The sequence below is a fragment of the Colias philodice genome, chromosome 24, assembly GCF_061535455.1.
Source record: "Colias philodice isolate Cphi_HAF_F1 chromosome 24, ilColPhil1 Martin Lab GWU primary, whole genome shotgun sequence".
In the NCBI taxonomy this organism is placed as follows: domain Eukaryota; kingdom Metazoa; phylum Arthropoda; class Insecta; order Lepidoptera; family Pieridae; genus Colias; species Colias philodice.
In genome coordinates, this window is record NC_143109.1 from 2,451,681 (window position 1) to 2,475,924 (window position 24,244).

The 24,244-nt window shown below is 32.3% G+C and overlaps 1 protein-coding gene across 2 annotated transcripts; it reads right to left on the reverse strand.

Moving 5' to 3' along the window:
* Positions 1-10,215: 10,215 nt before the first annotated feature.
* On the reverse strand, positions 10,216-23,507 carry LOC149477642 (two pore potassium channel protein sup-9-like). Of its 2 annotated transcripts, none has more exons than XM_089710121.1 (9): positions 22,980-23,507; positions 20,917-21,354; positions 19,340-19,495; positions 18,043-18,169; positions 16,719-16,909; positions 15,852-16,039; positions 12,369-12,483; positions 11,785-11,866; positions 10,216-10,939 (listed from the first exon to the last, which is right to left on the reverse strand). In XM_089710121.1, the coding sequence occupies exons 2-9, from the start codon at positions 21,041-21,043 to the stop codon at positions 10,300-10,302; spliced, it is 1,626 nt and encodes a 541-aa protein (XP_089566247.1). In that variant the 5' UTR covers positions 21,044-21,354; positions 22,980-23,507; the 3' UTR covers positions 10,216-10,299. The 2 variants fall into 2 exon arrangements, with proteins under 2 accessions (XP_089566247.1, XP_089566246.1); XM_089710120.1 differs by having other exon boundaries at positions 11,785-11,887.
* Between the last annotated feature and the right edge of the window lie 737 nt (positions 23,508-24,244).

Sequence of the window (24,244 nt, forward strand, 5' to 3'; positions counted from 1 at the left end):
AGCCTGCGTTTGCAATGTAAGCGGAATAAATGTAATTTTTTACGACATCACATTAGAAACCTCAAAAATAACAGTACTTCTCCACTATTTAATGGATCTTATTATACATATAAACCTTCCTCTTGAATCACTCTATCTATTAAAAAAAACCGCATCAAAATCCCTTGCGTAGTTTCAAAGATTTAAGCGTACAAAGGGACATAGGGACATAGGGACATAGGGACAGGGAAAGCGACTTTGTTTTATACTATGTAGTGATTTACCTACTTTGCCTGAATCGTTATTGTTATTTCTATTATTATTATGTAAGTACATAAGTACTTTACGGGAATTATGAAGGTACAATGAATAAATCGCGTTTAAAATCCGTTAAAATCTTTAATTTCTAAATAATTTACATAATCTTAAGATTGGTAGCTCTATCTCTCTGGCAAGTCCTTATAGTCCAACATAATATTATTGTCTAAATCTACTTATTACTAAGTACTTGAAAAATAGAAAATCATAAAGTAGGTAAAATATTCCATATATAAATAGAAAATTAGTTTAATAGGCTTAAGGTAGGTACCTAAGTAGGTAGCTAATGACAGCCTACGCCAATGTTCTATCGCTAAGAGAAAATTTGTAAACATCTTATCGATTCTTAAGAATAAACATTTTTTTATTAAGTTGGTAATAGGAGTTCAAGAATGAAAGATTACACCTTCAAGGTGATTTACAAGCGACTCCGATCGGTAAGGCTATTTTGGGATCAAATTTCTCTAGCAGCAATTATTGACTAAGTATAAATATATATTTCAATAGGGGTAGGTAAAATAGGGGCAAATAGAAAAGGCAAGATAATAATGTAAAAATGTCATTTTACAGTCCTACACAAATAGGTACCTAATCTAATAGTCTACACTCTACACTCTATTCTATAAATAAATAAATAAAATAAATAAATATTTCAGGACAATTTTCACACACGGCACGATCTGAATTCTGATCCCATACTAAGCTTTTCGCTAGTTATGGAAAACAGATACCTATGGCTGATTAAACATACATATCACAGATACATATATAATTTTAAATAAAAACTTAACTATATCTAGATAATTAGTAATTACAACAAGACACGCAGAAACATGTGATCGGAGTTGTATGAAAGGGCTGATATAGGCTACTTTTTATCCGATCATCACTACCACGCGAATCCGCCGCCCGCGGGATCAAAGCTTGTTACATTTTCAGACCAAAGTCTGTGTGGTAATATTGCAATGGCCATCGACTTCAATCAACAGGGTTTATAATAGAATTTAAATTAATATGGAAAGTAGAGCCAAGTTTAAACTAAATGAGATGTAGGTAACTAGGTATAAATGCTGAAAAAGTATTTTAACAAATAAAAACATAAATTAGGTACCATATTAATATATTACTTATGTATTATTATCTATGTACGATACTTACCTACTTAGATGAGCCTATGTCCTGTTAATTTTTAATAATCGGTCCTTTTGTAATAAATAATTACAGAATAATATCATATGAATTATACTCAGAAATTTAGTTCATTCTATTAATTTATTTTAAAATAATAATAAAAGCTTATCATTTAGTAAAAATAACAACAAAAAATTGGGAATATTTACCTTTTTTTAATATAGCGCCATCTAGGGAGCTGCATGTAAACAACTATACTTTCGATTTTTCTGACTATAGCCTAGTTTTTCGCAAAAACTACAGATGGCGCTATATTATGCTAATCATACTTTTGCACTGCCGCGATTTTAATAAATTCATGATTGAGGTACAGAAACGTTCTATGAGATGTCCCTGTTCTATAAAAATGTAAGAAAAGAACGAATATTTCATTGCTCATATTTTTTTTCTGTTACAATGGAAAATACCAACTGCTTTGTATAACCACGACTAGCTGCGCTCCGCGGTTTCACCCGTGTGGCTTCGTTCCTGTTGGCATCCTTAGTTGGTAGCCTTTATCGATGAATGGGCTATCTAACACCGAAAGAATTTTCAAATCAAACCAGTAGTTCCTGAGATAAGCGCGTTCAAACAAAGAAACTCTTCAGCTTTGTAATCTTTCATCCAACTGACTACGTTTATTGCTCAAGACATCTGAGGTTAGATTGGAACTTGGGTATTGTACTAGCTGTTTACCCACTGCTTCGCCCGCATCGTAAAATGAAATTTAAATTATAAGTACTATAAAATCGCTCCGTTGAGGTGAAATAGAAAGAAACAAACAAATAAAAATATCTTATTGTTGTAAATGCGTTTATAACTATAAGATATTTTTATCTATTTGATATTTATACTTTGGGTATTTTTTTACGTCTCAAATTGATAGTGGCAAATAAAAAACGAAAATCAATTTAATGTATTTTTTATTGAAATCCAATTTATTTTACATCCCTTTCATTATAAATTACAATTAAGTTGATTTATCTAAATGTGTTAGCAGTCGAAGGTTTATTAAGAGTAATAATTACAAACAGACATACATTACAATATTTTCACTTGATTTTGTTGTCTCCTTTCCTCTTTACGGGAGTGAAAGGGACAACTGAGTGATATTTGCAACTATTCACTAACCATTGACTTTATTTTAGATGAATAAAATAAGTTAGGGTCGGCATTCATTGAACAGGTATTTTTTAAAGAAACCAATTTTAGGAGAAAAAATATTCATTACTACATAGTACATACTAGTGACTACTCGTAAATTATTCAAATCCATAATTAAACTAGTTTTACTACCGTATCAGTTATGATTCCACTATAATCAAAATTCCCCTTTATTTTCATGTTTTTCAAGTAATTTATACATTCAAAAACGCATATACACTATACATATTTGTATTGGTACACTGTACTGTCAATGAATGCCGATATTAATTAATAATGTCTTTACAATTATACTAAAATTTGAACTGGCACATAGCATACCTTAATCTACAACTTAATCTAAAATTAAAATGATCAGATGTCTACTCTCGCGTTTAAAATTAAATACAATATCCATCATTTTCCAAAATCATTGTCACATTGAGATTGTACACATTTCAAATATTTTGAAGATAAAAAATCTTCACTAATTATCACAGTTAAAAAAATACTGTAATAATTCAGTTTTTATTATAATAATACGTTAGTCTCAAAGTGATGTATTCTTAATAAAAAATAAAAATATATCACAGTAGAAAATAAAAATAATAGAAAATATTACAATTATCACGATGTAAAGATTGGAAAACTTAAGTTTCAAGCGTTTTGCAAAATAATATCACAGTAAAATTATACAAAATACAGATCAAAAATATTTGGCGTAGCCTAACTAAAGTACAAAAAACAGCAGAGTTTGTGTATCTTTGGCACAATTGTTACAAAATGCATTAATTAATATTTATTATTAAAGTAATAAAAAGGTAAAATGCACAATTTTATTTGGAAGTATTTTTTTTAGTAAATGGTAAGTAATATCAATTTCTTAACGTATAAGACCATTTTATCTTAAAGATAAATAAATTAGCTCTTGATTCAAGTACATTTAGGTTTAAAATCGAATAAAACATAATTTCTTATGTTATAACACTTAACATAAGTTTTTCGGCAATTTTATATTTTAATTCATACCATGTTTGAATAAAACCATTATTAAATGACAACAAATAACAAAATTTTGATAAACTTTTTTTAAATAAAGACAAAAAATATTTTTTGCCAATAAAGCAAAAATGGTTAAACCATAAAACAATATATCAGTTACACTGTAGCCTTAATAAGGTAGAAATTTTTCGACAATTTTGAATGTCCGTAGAATCCGTCATATTTTGACAAAACATTATAAATTACAACAAAGCAATGGCAGAACAATTTTCTGACAAACGAACATGTTTTTATAGTTTTAAAACTTTATTTTAGATAGGTAATAGAAAAAAAAATACATTTCGGTGATCCTCTGAAGTTTAGACAAAAAAAGGTCGCGGTACCTTTTTTGTATTTTTAACAACAAATTGTCGTATTACTAGGTGATGAAAAAGCAAAAAAAATTTTTTTTCTTTCCTACCTATCGAAATCCGGCTTTCTTGTGCTTTCAATGCTAAAAAAAGGTACTTCATATAATTCAAATTAAATATCTCACATTTTAATTACTTTGGTCTCATTAACATGATCTTAATAATTAGATCGACTACATGAGTTTAAAACTTGTATATAAACGAAATGTGCCTTATTTACTTAAGAGTGTGGTTAAGGAACCAGGTTTTATAGCTATCTATTGGCATACTATATAATTAATTTTATCAAAATATGCACATCAATTGCCTAGTTATTATTAGGAGCTAGTGATTTTTTGTGAATTTCTAGTAATATCTAAATGTAATGCCAAATGAATAATTTTAAGTTTTTTTTGTTTTAAAACAGGTGTTTTCACAGCTGTTGTTGTTTAAAAATTTTATACAAATATTTCACAATCAAAGGACACAATTTTTAAGTAAATTAGCAATTGTACTTACGTAATTTTTTGTTTTAATTATATAGTACGCCATTAGAATTCGCAAAGCCCATAATATCTATACAGTATCTACATCGCGAAGCCTTATTCGATGGAGTTTTGGTGAAGTGGTAGATAAATTGTACACACGCTATACAATCCAGGAAAGTAACACAATACACACAACCAAACATAAATATATATAAATTTTTAGATCATAATAGATATAAGAATATCAATAAAAATTAACACATTACTAGCATTACCTCAAGAAACACTTCACTAGAAATAATAATAATATAATAAATAACCCCCCCACGGGACCACCTTGTCGTGGTGGGGGGGCTTACGGGAAGGCATGATCATTTAATTGATAGTCACTGCCAACTTGACTATACCCTGTGAAAAAAAAAAAAAACAGGTGAGACGAAAAATAGCCACAACATCTCGGCATTACCCTTCTCAACCAACGGTCCCAACTACCCATTTAACATTTGAGATTTTTGAATTTAATATGGAGACTAGATTATCTAAAAGAAAACGTATAGGGTCGCTGCCCGGGGGCGATCGCCGGGGCACACCTGGAGCTGACGCTGGGTGTTTCAGCATGCGAACCGTCAGCGGTGAGGAGCTGAGCAGGCGGGCTTCTACCGATAAAAATACTACAGCCGAACACTACGACGAAAATGACGCACCGACTGACAGAACGAATACCCCAGAAGAACCATATAGCCCAAGCACAATATCATACACACCTTCCGCATCGTCATCACCATCTACTACTAGTTTAAATCCGTGTTCCCCCACACCGACTTTGGATGTTGCGCGGGAGGCTAACGCCTTCTTACCTGCGTCCACCAAAGCTGGAAAACCAAGAGTGCGCATGAGATGGAGCAAAGATGTAAACATATTTATCATGCGCACTTACTACTATATAACTAAATTAGAAACAGATTTTACTATATATAGGAAACAACTTCATGAACTTTTCACACAAGAATACCCAGAAATAAACGTGTCAGAGCAAAGAATTTCTGATCAAAGGAGAACTATAGTAAGAAATAAACTACTGGACCAAGAGACGCTGAACCGATTAAAAGAAGAAGTACAAGACAAACTACAAACAGAAATTCAAAACACAGAAACTAATGAACCGATCGCACCAATATATACCCCGACGGACACTATGATATTATCTACTTACTTGCTATCTCAATCACCCACACAATCTTCACATATATTTACACAAACAGAAAGCACAACACTTACATTAGAAAACGACACCGTAATTCGAACAGATAACAATAATATGACAGAAAATGAACTCGTTCAAGATTTATACGACAAATTTAGAGAAGTACAAATGCAATATTCTGAAATAGACCCAACAGTAAGACCAAAACTGCCTAAACTAAGATATAGTCCTCAACTTGATCAACTTGTAAAAATATTTAACAGCCAGATACTGGGACAGTTCATTAATGATGAGTTACAATTAAAAGATATCCATACAATTATATATTGCACAGCTCTAGTAATATCACAGAAACTAAACTATAAAATTATCAATAACCGCCAGGACCCCAAATCAAAAAATTATAGGAAACCTCCCTGGGAAATAAGACTAGAAAAGGATATTGAAAAGTTAAGAGCAGATTGTGGCCGCCTTACACAATATATAAATAATAATAGGTCTAAAAAATTAGTTAAAAAAGTAGAAGCTATATTTAAAACAAGACTCACACATACCAGACATGAAAACAATAATAAAAAACCAGAAGAATTCTTAGATACTCTTAAACAAAAGCTAGCACTTAAAGTTCATAGATTAAAAAGATATAAAAAAGCACAACAGAGAAAGAATGACAATAAGATGTTTGCAACAAATGAAAAACAATTTTATAGAAACTTGCAGAAGCCGATAACAGGTATACACAGAGAAGATAATCAAAATGTACCCACAGTACAACAGTTAGAAGATTTTTGGGCGGGTATTTGGGAGCAGCAAGTGGAACATAATGACAAAGCTGATTGGATAACTGAAGAAACAGAAAAGTGGAGTTCAATAGAAGAAATGGAGTTTGTCGAAATTACTGAATCCGAAATTAGAAACATAACAGCTAGATTACACAATTGGAAGTCACCTGGTGTAGATAGAATTCATAATTACTGGTATAAAAAACTTATCGTCTTGCACAAATCATTAGCTAAAAATTTAAGTGATATTATAAAAGGATATCAGAATATACCCGAATTTATTGCAACTGGAATAACATATATGCTCCCGAAAACAGACTATTCCCCGTTACCTTCTCAGTACAGACCTATCACCTGTTTACCAACAATTTATAAAATATTGACATCAGCTATTACAGTAAAAATTAATTCGCATATCGAACGCTACAACATTATAGCAGAAGAGCAGAAGGGCTGTAGGCGGGGTCACATGGGATGTAAGGAACAGCTTATTATAGATTCTACAATACATAAACATGCAACCACAAAAAATAGAAACTTACACTGTACATATATCGATTATAAAAAAGCTTTTGACAGTATTCCGCACACCTGGTTAATACAAATACTAAAAATATATAAAGTTAACTCAAAACTGGTAGATTTCTTACAGAACATAATGACACAATGGAAGACCACACTTCATCTCAGCACACATCACATTAATATTTCCACTAGAGAAATATTTATTAGAAAAGGTATATACCAAGGTGATTCCTTGAGTCCCATGTGGTTCTGCCTAGCTTTAAATCCGTTATCACATCTACTACAAAGTTCTAAAGCTGGTTATTACTTCAAACGAAACGTAGAAGAAACTGTTATATCGCACCTTATATACATGGACGACATTAAACTTTATGCAAAATCCGACAGAGATATGAAAAAACTTGTAGATATTACGGCTCGATTTAGTAAAGATATTAAAATGGAATTCGGTTTAGATAAGTGTAAGACATTACATATAATAAAAGGTAAAGTCCGCCCTGGAGACTATGAAATTGAAAACGGAGAAACAATAGCAGCAATTGAACCCACTGACCTCTATAAATATTTAGGATATAAGCAATTAAAAGGACTAGACCACTCAACTATTAAAAAGACTTTAATTACAGAATATAAAAAGAGATTAAGTTTACTTTGTAAAACACAACTTTCAGGCAAGGCTTTAATAAAATCCATTAACACGTACGCAATACCGATATTGACATATTCATTTGGAATAATTAAGTGGAGTAAAACTAATATAGAAACAATAGAACGTAATACGCGAACGATACTTACAAAATATAACAACTTACATCCTAAATCTGCAATAGAAAGGCTTACTATCAAAAGAGAATATGGAGGCAGGGGCTTAATAGATATCCGACATCTCTGGAAGAAACAAATATCCAAACTAAAAATATTTTTCCAATCTAAATCCCGCACCAGTAGCATACACCAGACCATTCTCCAACACGATCATAAATACACACCACTTAACTTAACTGAAAACACAGATATACCAAATATAGATGCAGATCCTACTAAAGGAAAAATCGAAGATTGGCGAAAAAAAGTCTTACATGGACGACACCCTCATGACCTGGCACAACCACACATAGATACAATAGCATCAAATAAATGGCTTAAAATAGGCAATCTTTTCCCGGAAACCGAAGGATTTATGATAGCAATTCAGGACCAGATAATCAACACAAGAAATTACCGAAAATATATCATCAAAGACCCTACAATAGCAAATGATAAATGCCGCAAATGCAACACTCAATCAGAAACCATACAGCACATTACGGGAGCATGCACAACACTAACACAAACAGACTACACTCACAGACATAATCAGGTAAGCAATATCATTCATCAAAAACTTGCAATCAAATACAAACTCATACACAACACAAACACACCATACTACAAATACACACCAGAAACTGTCCTAGAAAACGATCATTATAAACTATATTACGACCGCGCCATACTTACAGATAGGACAATTCATTTTAACAGACCGGATATAACTTTACAAGACAAAAGAAATAAAACAACTTACCTCATCGATATAGCAGTTCCAAATACGCATAATATACAAAAAACAATATCTGAAAAAATTAATAAATATAATGATCTAAAAGAAGAAGTTGTACGAATTTGGAGACAAGATAAAGTATACATTGTACCAATAGTTCTTTCTACTACCGGTGTTATTCCCAAACATTTAAAACAAAGTCTAAAACAAATTCATCTAGAAGAAACCGTATTTATTCAACTACAAAAAGCAGTAATACTTAACACATGCAGAATAGTAAGAAGATTCCTCCAAATAGAAGAAAATGACAATACTTGACAGACAGACACATACATAAATTACAAATGCTGCATTTACTTGGTTTCCGCCCGTAAATGTGGCTGCTACCAGCATTTATGCTGAGATATAAATACGCAAATAAAAATAATAAATAAAAGTTTCACTTTAAAAAGAAAACAAAAATTCATATTTATTTTTAAACAGGATAAATGTTAAAGTAACATAAAATTCAAAAACTATATCCATCTCGTTTTAACTCCCCGAAAATGCATCATGCTGTCTCACTAACACGATATTTTTCTATCACTTCAACCAAATTTATTGTTATATCATTAATTATTAATTAATGACTATTTGAAAATCGACTTTATAATTAGTTGGCCCATTTTCAACACTAACTAATTATGATTACTCAAAACACTATCATTTATGGCGCAGTAGAGACACAAATATGCGATATCTATGTTAGAAAGAAACGCATATATAGTATCTGTATTGCGTTTAAAGCGATAGTGGAATAAAGGTTTCGACTTGACAACAACTAATTGTATTCAAAATATTTATGATACTATCTTCTTATCCAGACTTTACTCGGGCTTTAAAATGTATATTTATTTACTTTAAGTTTTATTGGCACAAATTTTCAGTTTATCTTACAAAAAAATTGAAAAAAACATTTTCTTCATAATATTGGTAAATAAATTTTATATTTTTTGGCACATTATTTCAATCAATCTAGTTAGAAAAATCTTCTCTGTTGTCATAAGAAGAGAGTTTAATACTTTTTAACATTATTTATATTTTGCAAGTAATAAATGATTTTGAATACAATTGGTTGTTTTCTTACTAGTGGTGTACCGCCATAAATTTGAAACATACATATATAATATATGTATGTCTCCTTATACCTTCGTCCTTTATAACAACAAATGTACAAACATACAAATTCATTGTTATATATTTTACAAGGACTTTATATCTTGATTAAGTGTTTTTATCAAATGGACTTTCAGCTGAACTTTTTTGATATATCCATTTCGGGTTTACTGAGAGACCATTTGAAAAAAATCACGTTGTTTTTTGTTTTGAATGGTGATTCAACTCGACTTGTGTTTTGACAGTTACTTATTCTTTATGCATATTATATTCAAAATATTTTTTAGTTATTTATGAAAATACATTCGCGATGCAGAATAGGTGTTTTATTATTTTATTTTTGACAGCAAAATTAAACCCAGGGCCAAATTTACTACGTACTTAAAATACGATATTTTTTTTTAAATTTACAAAAAAAAGACGTGTGGCACTCGGGGACTGCCGCGGTAAAGCTATTGCATGCTATGCCTTCAAGCCACACCTCCGTGCCCGTCGGAGTGGGGAGCGTGAGCGCGCTCAAGGCCCGCGATAGAAGCTATGCAATAGCTTAAAAAAACTAAATTAATGTAATATATATCGAATTGAACCACCACCAAACCTTTTAAATACTAGCTCTATGCGCCGGCATACTCAACGTCAATGTGTCATTTATAAAGTACTGATCTTGCTCACTTTCATCCAAATAATAACCGTAGCTGTCATTCGACATTTGATCTATATTGAACCTCGCTAGATCCGACAATAGATCCTTGTCTATCGATTTTCTTCTCTTCGCGAATATTATAGATCCATCGAACGCGTACTCGTCGTCAAAATGCAAAACCGCATCATCATAGAAATAGTTGACAGGTTTAGTATTTCTATCTATGTTCTTTTTGATCTTTTTCTTTTCGTAACTATTCTTTTCTGAGTAATAATCGTCTACTAGAGGATCGTTGCTTCGTTCGTGTAGATTTGCGTACGAATTTTGGGGGCTATAATGCGAATAAGCCTTCATTCCTCTGCGCAATTGTTCGCGTCTTCTAGCTACTAGTTCGTTGAAATCCTCATGATCTATTGTGAAGTCGTTTCTGGCGTTCATATAGAGGTATCCAGAGGCGGAGTTTAGTCTTAGGGATGTGGAATTGTCTCTGTTTGAGTTCTTCTCTATGTATCTGGGTATATTGCAGAGGTTTTTCGGTTTTATGTGCTTTATGTTGGTCGGCGGTATTGGGGAAAGCGGATCACGGTATGGTATCGATCTGAAATTGAATAAATAATTAAAAACATATTGTTTAGTTGATTTTGTAGCATTAAGGTTAACTTTTGAAACAGGTACGATTCGATTCGAATGCTTTTGAAATAACATTTTATAGAGTACTCGAGTTTCCCAATTTTTTTAATACCATCATTGACAAACTATAAATAACTAGACTCGCCAATCGGCAGACAATTAATTGAAATTAAAAACTTATTTCGTGGCAATAATATTGTCTATAGTATCGCTTATTATAAAACTCTGCCTCATACAAGCATAGGCAGAGTTTTGTTTCGGATAACATTTGAGCGAGATTATGGGTTTAGTTGTTTATTAGTTATTACTATTGAAATGTCTTTTAACAGCACAGGTTACTGACAATGGTTTGTTGCTTTTTATTATTTTATCACTCAAATAGGTTTAAATAAACCATATTTATATTACACCAGCTTCCGCCCACGACTTTGTACGTGCATCCCCGTTTTTCCCCGTTCCCACTAGAATTTCGGGAAATCCTTTCTTAGCGGATGCCTACGTCCAAACATCTACCTGCATGCCAAATTTCAGCCCGATACGTCCAGTGGTTTGGGCTGTGCGTTGATAGACCACTATATCAGTCACCTTTGAGTTTTATATTATATTACATTACATCTTCTTCTCTTATATATAAAAATGAATCGCAAAATGTGTTGGTAAGCGCATAACTCGAGAACGGCTGAACCGATTTCGATAATTCTTTTTTTATTATATTCCTTGAAGTACAAGGATGGTTCTTATGTAGAGAAAACATAAATATGTACCACGGGCGAAGCCGGGGCGGACCGCTAGTTAGTAATAAAATATACTCACTTTGGTCCAAAGCAATTGCACGCACAACTGCACACGCTTGGTGCGTCTTCTTCTGCATATAGCGGCACCATTGAAGTGTCGCCTGCAATATACATAAATACATCTATCTATTTGGTAAGTAATACTTTTATAAGGATATTTGATTTAAAAGTTTCAGAATAGTATACAGAAGAGAACAGAACAGAAAAATTAAAGTGTTTCAATAAAATTATCATTTGATTAAATTGTATTGCTTCAGATTAAACTGAGTTAAATGTATGAACATTTGTAAAGAAAATAATCAACCAATATCGCATTCCTTGGACCTAACAATTTGCACCTAGTATAGTTCTAAGAGTTAATTCCTTAATATCGAAGTGAAACTTCTTTATCGGGGTTAGAAAAAATTTAGTGTAACATTTTTTCGTTACGCGTGACATTTTTCCGTTACGCGCCATCTTCTGATTCGATGTAAAGTTGCATATTATAGTAAATTATTTTTTTGAAAAATAAGGTCATAAAGAAGTTTCACTTCTTACGTGTGTACACGCACACATTTTTTTTATTCTTTTCTATATTGTCTTATAATAATATCTAATACTAACCGGGTCTTATCATTCTTGGTGTAGCCGGCAATCTCGTGCCTCTAGCCACGCCCCTTAACACGTCACCGTCCGCTGTGATGACGTCACCCTCTAACCGTACTGCCACTTGTTGTGCCTGTTAACGAAAATATATCATTTTGTATGTAAAAACTTCTTTAGCGGCGTTGAGCACTTTTTCTGTAATGGGTATAAAATCTTAAACTCGCGTCAGGACACGTGACCTGATCGAAAAAGCGTAAGACGGATGGATATCAAACATGCTCAACGTTAATAATCAAGTTTTCACTTCTGCCGGCACTCCCGGAGTGCAACCCCTCTTTTTTTTGTATGTACAGTCACGAGCAATAATATATGCCTAGGGGGCGATGTGCAAAAATATCTGTCACTAGAACTAATTCAATAATATCTATCTGCCCGTATACAGCAAAAATATCTGACATTAGTAGGCAGCATAATAAAGTGGCATCAAAATTATGTGACGAAAATGTTACAGCAAATAATTGTGACAACCTCTCACGGCATAAATATGTGACATCAACTAGGAAGCAATAATATCTGACACAATTTCATATTTCTGTATTTTGCATAGATTCCTCATACAAATCAAAAATATATGACATCAACTAGGTGGCAATAATATCTGACACAATTTCATATTTCTATATTTTGCATCAATTCCTCACAAAAAGCATAAATATGTGACATCAACTAGGAAGCAATAATATCTGACACAATTTCATATTTCTATATTTTGCATCGATTCCTCACAAAAAGCATAAATATGTGACATCAACTAGGAAGCAATAATATCTGACACAATTTCATATTTCTATATTTTGCATAGTTTCCTCACAAAAAGCATAAATATGTGACATCAACTAGGAAGCAATAATATCTGACACAATTTCATATTTCTATATTTTGCATCGATTCCTCACAAAAAGCATAAATATGTGACATCAACTAGGAAGCAATAATATCTGACACAATTTCATATTTCTGTATTTTGCATCGATTCCTCACACAAAGCATAAATATGTGACATCAACTAGGAAGCAATAATATCTGACACAATTTCATATTTCTATATTTTGCATAGTTTCCTCACAAAAAGCATAAATATGTGACATCAACTAGGAAGCAATAATATCTGACACAATTTCATATTTCTATATTTTGCATCGATTCCTCACAAAAAGCATAAATATGTGACATCAACTAGGAAGCAATAATATCTGACACAATTTCATATTTCTATATTTTGCATCGATTCCTCACACAAAGCATAAATATGTGACACCGACTAGGTGGCAATAATATCTGACACAATTTTATATTTCTGTATTTTGCGTTGATTCCACACTAAAAGCATAAATATGTGACATCAACTAGGAAGCAATAATATCTGACACAATTTTATTTTCAATTTAATATTGAATTAATACAAAATAAATAAATTATATTTTAACTAGTTACGTTGTTTTAAAACATTATTACCATATTGTATATTAGTGCCGTCGTTGTATACTACATATTGTATGTCTAGATATTATATCCTACTAGCTTAACACCCGCGGCTTCGCCCGCGTTTTCAAAGAAAAACCCGCATAGTTTCCGTTCCTGTGGGATTTCCAGGATCATAAGCGTTAATCCAAGTTACCTTCTATGTGTATGCTAAATTCCATTTTCTCTTTTATTTGTGTGAAAGAGTAACAAACATCCTTACATGATACTCACGAACTTTCGCATTTATAATATTAGAAGGATATCATATCATGACAAAATTAAAGTATTCATATACTTATATGAATGCCCACTTGGGTAGATCTATTTTATTTGAAGGTTCAGTGTAACCTTCGTGTATTATTTAGAAATTGTTTTGTCACATGTTTTGTTATATTTGACGTTAGCGGCGTTTGACACGATTGCTCCGTTATTCATTTTGATTTACCTATTATTAGCCTATAATATTGCCATTATTTTATTGAGTATCGAATATTATGGCAAGTTATCATATTATCGTAATTTTATTAAAAAAAAATATTTACAAAATATAATGTGTCTTTTGTTCATATTCTTACCCCAGCAAAATACATAACACTAATTCAATAAATAACGTTTTGCCTTTTTAAAATCCTATCCTATCTTATCCTACTAGTCCTACTATAATCCTACTTCCTATCCTACTAATCTAGTATTATTAATGCGAAAGTTTGTGAGGATGTGTATATGTGTGTTTGTTACTCTTTCACGCAAATACTACTGAACCGATTACAATAAAATTTAGCAGACATATAAATGGTAACTTGGGTTAACACTTAGGATAGGCTTTATCCCAAAATTCCCACGGGATCGGGAACTATGCGGTATTTCAGTGAAAACGCAGGCGAAGCCGCGGGCGGAAAGCTAGTGTCACATATTTATGCTTTTTGTGAGGAATCAATTATATTTTACAATACAGAAATATAAAATTGTGTCAGATATTATTGCCGCCTAGGTGACGTCACATATTTATGCTTCGAGAGGTTGTCACAATTATTTGCTGTAACATTTTCGTCACATAATTTTGATGCCACTTTATTATGCTACCTACTAATGTCAGATATTTTTGCTGTATACGGGCAGACAGATATTATTGAACCCGTTCTTATGACAGATATTATTGCTAATCTGCAAATGGTAATATATTTATGCTTCTGACTGTACAAAAGGGTCAAAATCAAAATCGATCTACAGTGGGCGTAGAAATCGATGAACATACAAACAGAAATGGATAAAATGGAATAATTCAAGTTAATTAAAAACATTTAGTAAAACTCAAATCCATGTTAATTTTTATTAACTGACAATAATTCTAGGCATCATTTATGTTATGGTAGGTTCATCCCCAATAACTGATTATTAAAATCTATGGTTTCATCGCTCAAAATTCAAACAAACATACACATACAATACCAATCCTACTAATATTATAAATGCGAAAGTTTGTGAGGATGGATGTGTGTGTGTATGTTTGTTACTCTTTCACGCAAATACTACTGAACCGATTACAATAAAATTTAGCACACATATAAGGGGGAAATTGGATTAACATATAGGATAGACTCTCGGAAATCCCACGGGAACGGGAACTAACTATGCGGGTTTTTCTTTGAAAACGCGGTCGAAGCCGTGGGCGGAAAGCTAGTATTATATAAGGTTATCTCTTTAAAAAAACTGTAGGTACATTAAATATGTAGATTTTCACATTGTCAGATTGGCATCTGTATCTTTCTTATATATAAAAATGAATAGCAAAATGTGTTGGTAAGCGCATAACTCGAGAACGGCTGAACCGATTTCGATAATTCTTTTTTTATTATATTCCTTGAAGTACGAGGATGGTTTTTATGTAGAGAAAACGTAAATATGTACCACGGGCGAAGCCGGGGCGGACCGCTAGTTTTTTATAAAATTTTCACTGCTATAATGAATATATCTTACCTGTTCAGCCTGCTGTTGATCCCGTTTCTCGTCCTCCGTGTTCATGGTCACAAATCTCAAAACTAACAAGTTGAGGCACGCGGCTACAATTGCTAAGCCGAAAAGGATGAAAATCAGCGCGAACATCACGTATGAGGGCTTCTTGTTTAGCGCGTTGTCCTTTTGCAGGGCCACCATGTCGCCGAAACCTGGGAAAATATATTTTTTTTTACAAATTTTAGGGTAACAGATCTATGGAAAATGATCAATAAGTTTTATGTGTAGATATAGAACCAATTAGGCCATAAGTTGTATGTAATTTTATTGAGCGGAACAATTTCTGTTCAATTTGATTTTATATGTATAATTTTTTGTAGAACAGTAAACATTATTTTCATTGAATAGTGTAAAATAATAAATTATTGAAGCATGAAAATTGTCTTATCTTCTTTCAAATGACTAATAATTTTTGACAATTTGCTGTACTTATCCACAACAAAAATACATTTATCAAGTAACTAACCAATACAAGTGATAAAATTTTAATTAATTTTTATACATTTTTTTTCAATCCTATTAATTTTATAAATGCGAAAGATTATGAGGATGGATAGATGGATGTTTGTTAGTCATTCACGCAAATACTTCTGAACCGATTACAATGAAAGTTATGTAGCTAAGACCCAGAAAAAGACATAGGCTACTTTTTATCCCGGAAATCGTTTTCAGAAATCTAGTCTGTAAATATTTCCCAATCTTCTTCATTACTCGTTTATCAAATTTAATCTGTCAAGCCCCGCAACCACAGACACAATAGAAAATCTATTGTGTCTGGGACCGATCGGGCCCATTGGGGCTCAATGGGTTAAATGTTAAAAAAGAACTCACCAATAGTAGTCAGAGTGATGAAACAGTAGTAAACACTATCAAAATAGCTCCATCCCTCAAACTTGCTGAACGCAGCCGCCCCCCCAGCGATGGTCAATGACGATAGTGTCGTCACAACACATATGAGATCCACTTCTGACGCGTGTGTTTGACGACAGTTCATAGCGCGTTTGATGGATTTTATTATGACGCTGAAATAATAAAGATGAAAAATTACAAAAAATAGTAAATGTGTAGGTTTGTCGCGGAAGAATTCCAACCAATACCCGCGGCCCCATCATTAAAGCGGCTCGACGGAACACAGTGGTGTTTTAGTGGGTAAGAAATAAGAATCCGACATAATCAACGGCCCCTTCCCCGGGGGTATCTTTGGAAGATTTCCCCACTTATAAAAAAAGGTAAAGGCTTTAGTGACGCGAGTGTGGTCACAACACATATGAGATCCACTTCTGACGCGTGTGTTTGACGACAGTTCATAGCGCGTTTGATTGATTTTATTATGACGCTGAAATTAATACAAAAAATTACAAAATATTGCAAAAATATGAACAGGTTTTGAGTGGAGTGTCGTCTCAACATATATAAGATCATCTGACGCGTGTGTTTATGGATTTTATTATAACGCTGAAATTTAGATAAAATGGTAAAAAAATTGTAAAAATGTAAACACAATCTCCGGTTGTGTAAAGTTGTTTATGCCACTTGAAGATATGTTAGTAAAAACTTTAAAGCTGTATATTATAGTTCTATAGATATAAGCAGCCGTATGATAATAAACAATAAAGAATTGTATTACCATTTTTAGTTCACCCACACTGGGTATTCAACTAAAGAAATAATATTAAAGAAGAACGAAAACCATTTATTTCCAAACCACGCTAGATAATAACTAAAAACACATAAAATTAGAATAGAAATAAAAACAATGCCAGAAAGACAACATAATGCCAATAGAACACAAAATCGAACCGCGAGGGACTGGAACATGCTTCCTGAGTCTGTGTTCCCCGACAAGTACAATATGGAGGTCTTCAAGAAAAGAGTGAACAGGTAACTTCTAGAGAAGTGCGCTCCATCTTAGGCCACATCTCAGCTTACCATCAGACGAGATTGTGGCCAAACACTTCCCTATCATACATTAATAAATAAATAAATAGACGTGTGGCACTCGGGGACTGCGGTAAAGCTATTGCATGCTGTCTTCAAGCCACACCTCCGAGCCCGTGGGAGTGGGGAGCGTGAGGTTTTTCGTTACGCAATTTCTGGATTCGGTCCCCGCGCTCAAGGCCCGCGATAGAAGCTATGCAATATCTTAAAAAATCACCTGCTAAGCCTGTTCACCCGTTCACCGATACTCTGGAACATAATCAGCCCGAGCGGTATGCCAACTATCGCGTAGAACATCGTGAACAGCTTCCCGCCGATCGTGGCTGGTGTGGAGTGACCGTAGCCTGTAACAATAGAGAATTAAGGAAAACTATTCGTAGAAAACCTGCTATAGATTTGAAAGGTGTAATAGGGATAAAAGGTGTAAAAACTAATAAGGATAAAAAGCCTGTATTTCAAGATAAAGAAAAACAATCGCTATGAGTTAAATATAATTATTCAATAGTTGGTTTTCAGTGCCATAATATTGTCAATTAAACCTCTTGTATTCTATATTGATTAAAACTGAACTAAAATATGTATTCCCAGAAACAAATAGCAAATAATATTACAGATTATGTACCATTGCTTTAACTCAAATTACTCCATCAAAGTTCCCTGTTTGTTTTTCTCCAATATCTATACAGTTGGACCTCGATAACTTAAACCTCGGTAACATAAAAACCTCTGTAACTTCAAAAAATAATGTGTTCCCTTCCCATCAGAGCCCAAATCCTCTTTAACTTAAAATACGCAACCTCTATAACTTAAACAAATAATCTCTGTATTGGCCCTCAGTAACTTAAAGAAATGGGTCCACAACCTCTATAACATAAAATTATTTATCAATGAGTCATTTTGAAAGAGTGTCAAAACAAAAGGTTTCGGTATTTATTGCTTGCACGTGTTTACTATGTATTGTTAACGTAAACAATACATTACCTATTGTTTGCTTTATCGAAATTCTTCAAAGCTTTGCGGCGGTTAGCTTTATGACAACGACTTACTTGCATCATAAGTTTTTGATTGTTGTCCTGGAAACATCACTTTACTTACTGTGTGATAAAACTAGCTTAAAATGAGTCCAAAAAGAAAACTAACATCCCTCACATACGCTTATAAATTAAAAGCTATAGAACCAGTGAAAATGGATAGACCCTTGATAACTTAAAACCTCTATAACTTAAAATATTTTGTGTTTCCCTTGGACTTTAACTTATCGAGGTTCTACTGTAATAAGTTAAATTTTCCTTATAAAAGATTAATAAAGGGTACTAGCTGTATCCGTTTTCAGCGTGATTATATTTAGCCTATAGCTGTCCTCAATAAATGGGCTATCAACACTGATATAATTTTTCACATCAGAGCAGTAGTTCCGGAGATTAGCGCATTCAAACAAACTCTTCAGCTTTATAATATTAGTATAGTATAGACTTTCTCAAATAGATAAATACCAAGTAGTATCCTATACTTACCAATAGTAGTCAAAACCGTAGTAGCATAATAGAAAGCTCCAGTGAACTTCCACTGCTGACCAGCTTTGTGAGGCTCCGACTTCAAGACAACTGTTTCCATCACTCGAAAGTCTTCGTCTGATATATTGTACTTGCGTATTATCATGCCTTCTATGGCTGTAAGATAAATTGATTGAAAAATTATCTTTTACTTTTATATTTTCATTAGAAAAACCATGAAATTTTGTTGATTATTAATCATAGGATAGTTTTATGGGTAGGGGTTCGTTTATATTAAGAAAAATGTCATTTGGAGAGTAATAAAAGGTTCTTGTCGGCTTCTCAACATTTTCAATACATTGTTACACAGTCTCTGGTTATATCATGTGTCTAGGTACATTGAGCAGAAGAAATATTGAATAAATGATTTTCTTAAATAATAATATGAAAATTTGCTACTAGTTTTATGTAGGAGCCCAAAAATATATCTAGTGAACTAAATAAAATGAACTTAGTTGAAAATGTGAATATAGAATTCATCTTTAATATCCAAGAGACCCTTTTTGTAGAACGTAATACAATTTACATTTAGGATACAATATTTATAATATAAAAGAACTTCTCGTTCTAATCAATCTTTCTTATAACACAATATCTATATTATATAAAATACTAGCGGTCCGCCCCGGCTTCGCCCGTGGTACATATTTACGTTTTCTCTACATAAAAACCATCCTCGTACTTCAAGGAATATAATAAAAAAAAAATTATCGAAATCGGTTCAGCCGTTCTCGAGTTATGCGCTTACCAACACATTTTGCGATTCATTTTTATATATAAGATAATATAATATAATAAAATATAATAAAATATAATAAAAAAACAGTAGCATTTGCAAGATTAAAAGAACTGTATCAAAGCACATGTACATTTGCCATTCATACTACGGTAGGAAAGTATAATTACATAATAAAAAAATACTGACTTTATAGTGGTTTTAAATTTTGCACGCCTCATAAGCGAAGCGTTGAGGTGGGTACTACTGTCACTTCGCGCAAAACATCTGATTTTTCAAACTTAAAATGTCTTTATGTATCATACATTGCACTTGTAAGATAATACATACACACACATATTAAGAAAAAACACTATTTTTAACGTTCATGATATTTTTGATGTCATTTTTGTTATTTAAACTAGTTAAAAAACAGTTTAAAAAAGTTCTGTCTTGGACGTCCGTGTGTCTGTATGTGCGGATCCTTTTTCTTGTTAACACGATAGCGACCGAAATACTTTACTAATCGAGTCTTTTTTTTTCTCTTACGCTTGAGTATGCTCAGGAATAGAACCCTTTCATTTTTCAGGGTCTGATTCGATGTGGTTTAATTGTTATTAAATAAACAAAAATAATAATTAATAAATATTTATTAAAAAAAAATTATGAGGCGTGCACTTTTGGATTTTCCAAATTATTTTTACTTATGGATATATTCTGCTTGTTTATGTATTTAATCATAAGGTTCATGACATGACAATTTTTTTTTAATTTTGAGGAAACAATACCTATATTCAAACAAATATTTCATACTATTTCATACCTTGTAAGACTTCAAAGCGGTTCCTCTCCGTAGTAGACTCGAGGGCATCAAACACAGCGGCACCAACTAGTAGATAAGTGAATGTGCACACAATCAACGATAGAGTGCGTACATTTTGCTTCTTCATCACTGCCGTGTGAACCCGGCCTTAGGGCCTAAGGCCCACAATCTAAACTCTACTTTACTTTTTATGTATTGTAAGCCTATCTAATTAAGTCACCATAATGCAAATTCTATTTTCGAAATTCATTCGAAGAATCCATTTAAATTTGGAACTCCATATTTTCAATATGGCAACATTAGATTATCAAATGAATTTAATGATAAATTCATTATATAAACAACCTATGTATTGGTAATCTATGGGTAAATTGATCCCTTTTAGGAAGTAGTACTCTCTAGATTCACAAGTCTGTAATTATGTGGGAATGATTGGTTCTGTAACAAAGGAAGCTTTTGTTATTAATTCAGTTAGTTCAGGTGTCAGTAATTTGAATGAAAAGAAACAAATATATATATGTATTTGACATATTGCCTAAAAATTTTACAAATTGGACATCTTAAAGCAAAATAGATCAGAAGAAGAACTAAAAAAGTTCAACACTATGTAAAATCCAATCCACACAAAGCCACCATGGAATATGGCAAATAATAAATGGATTATCTGACAGCAACACTACTATTGAAGGTGGAGTTAGGGTTCAGAAACTATATAAGCATACACTAATTAAATAGATTTTATCAATACACACATAGGACTAGACCTACCACTAAATATAAGTTCTATGGCATATGAACCTTCCAACTCACACTCGGTCAGATCATTGCATGTGGTCTGACCCCTCATGGCTTTATAAGAGTTAGTAAGTATCAATTTACCTTTTTTATATTAGAACAGGCAAATAAGTGGAAGTTGGTTTATGGTAAGCATTTGCTTGCCACCACCAGTGTGCATTCACAAAGTTAAGTTTTGTGTGAAGCATTGTCAGATTTTTAAAGCTAAGATATTCTTATATAGGAATGAACATCACAGCCAATTGAAATGTCTATAATAGTTTGTATAATGATAAATGATTACTTAATAGAATACAAGACAATACTAGATGTCATTAAATGGTAAACTGTCGAAAAAAAAATAATTGCATTATAAGGCTCGGCTTATTTAAGTAAAATCTTACAAGAATTCTGAATTTTAAAAACAATTTAACTAATGGACGCTATGCTTTACAGGCATATCTGGTTTCAAGACAAATTTATATTCCATAGGAACAGGAGTAAATATGAAACATTATACAATAATGATAAAAAATATAAAAGTGGAGCTTGAACTCATTTTCTTATGCTATAAAATATGAAGTTTGGGTCGTTCACCGCATGAGATGAATAATAGAATATCTACTTATTGAAATAATTATAGATCAAATAAATATTTGTAGTAGTTATTATATGGCATGTGCAATCATTTTTCAGATGGATAAAGGTGTTACTTGAACAAGATTTTTGCATCAGGAGTAAAATGTCATCAAAATGTCATAATAAAATTTGCCTGGTGTTTAGTTTTAGAGTAAAGGTGTTCAAGCGTATTTTACAATACATTGAATTTTTGTTGTGTATTAAGAGATATGATTACTTTAAATCTAGTACGAAATAAACAGTCAAAGTGAATACACGTATTTTTTCTTCAATATCCCTCTGCTGAACTAATTTGAACCTTAACACAACAAACAAAAGGTTTCATGGAAAATAATACATATTATAATGAATGTTAATGCTTTTGCTTGAAAATGTGAATTAATTTAAATTAAATTATCTTTCAGATATTGATCCAGAAATATAATTACAAACATATTATAAATAATTAATTAATTTTCATGGATTCATTTATCTTGCTGGGTAAAAGTAATGATTTAAATTAATTTTCAGTATAAAATAGGTTCTCATAGCCAAAATGAAGACAAATGAAAAGGACAATCTAAAAATAAGTATTGATTAAAAATAGAACTACAATCGGACGTTGTTTACACAATTAGAAATAATCAATTATTATCAAACAAAGAACTTACTGTTTAAGTGCACATGATCCACTCGTTGATTTTCAGCAATTGTGCATTGCGAATTTGGCTTATAAATATTTAATTATCCGCAAAGCTGTATCCTAAAAATAACATCGGGAAAAGTCCGCATTCGTCTCGATAGGTCAACCCACCTAGGTACGTAAGTGGGTCAGATTTTGTAACTACATTTTAATTAAAAACATTCAATAAAAATAAATCCGACCACTTCCTCAAACATTCATGGTATATCTTCCGACCCTTTGTGAACAATAATAAAACAAATCTGTTTTTTACAGTCTATGCGGTATTTCCGTTCCTTGTCACACCTGTTTTCCTTGTCCTTACAAATAAAAATGCACTTTTACTGAACATTACATACACTCATCTGGGTATCATCTTGAAAGAATACCGGCGATCGATTAACATAATTGCATTTCATTGAATAAAAATTATGAAAAATAAAATAATCCTGAAGCGATAAATACTCCCTGCACTTCCTTGATTTGATTGACCTGATTCGGGCTGCCAGATAAAAAATATCACACAAAGCTGCAGTTTCAAATGTTTCTATGCGTAAATAATATTTGTTTCAATGTCGAATATTTTATTTTAATATATCATTTTTTTTATAATAAATATTATTTTAATATTCTCTGAGCACAATAACATATAATTTTGAAAATTTATCAAAATGTTTTTGCACAAATTATACGTCGAAATATAAAATAGGTCAGCCCTGGGTTTGGCACGCTGGAAAACCTTTCTAGGAATACGTCAAAATTCGCCAAAATGTTTCTAGATGGCAGTGTTTTAAAAATATATTTGCAATACCTGAGGGTACTGAGTTGAACGTATTTCTTATTCTAAAATAATTATTATACCCTTCAATTTCATAACAAACGTTCTAATTCTAAATAGTACCTAATTAGTAGACCGTATTGAAAGTTTTCAGATCTCATGATAGTGTTGTTATTATCAGAACCAATTATATTATTCCGTCCTCCTGCAGAAAAGAAACTCCGGCTACCCAGCAGAAATTTTTGTGATCAGTTTATAATCGTTATTAATTTCCCCGTTCCCGTGGGAGAAAACATTTTATTTTGGCACCTACCAAGTAAGTAAAGCAAAAGCAAGTATTGATAGACCCTAAAAATAACTTATGTAACGTAAGTAATAAAATTAGCGCGGAGTCTGAAATTAATTTTCCGCTAGGCACGCGTCTCGTCAGGCCAGGCAAAGGGAAAGCTAGAAGGGCCCACTTTCACTGGTCTAAA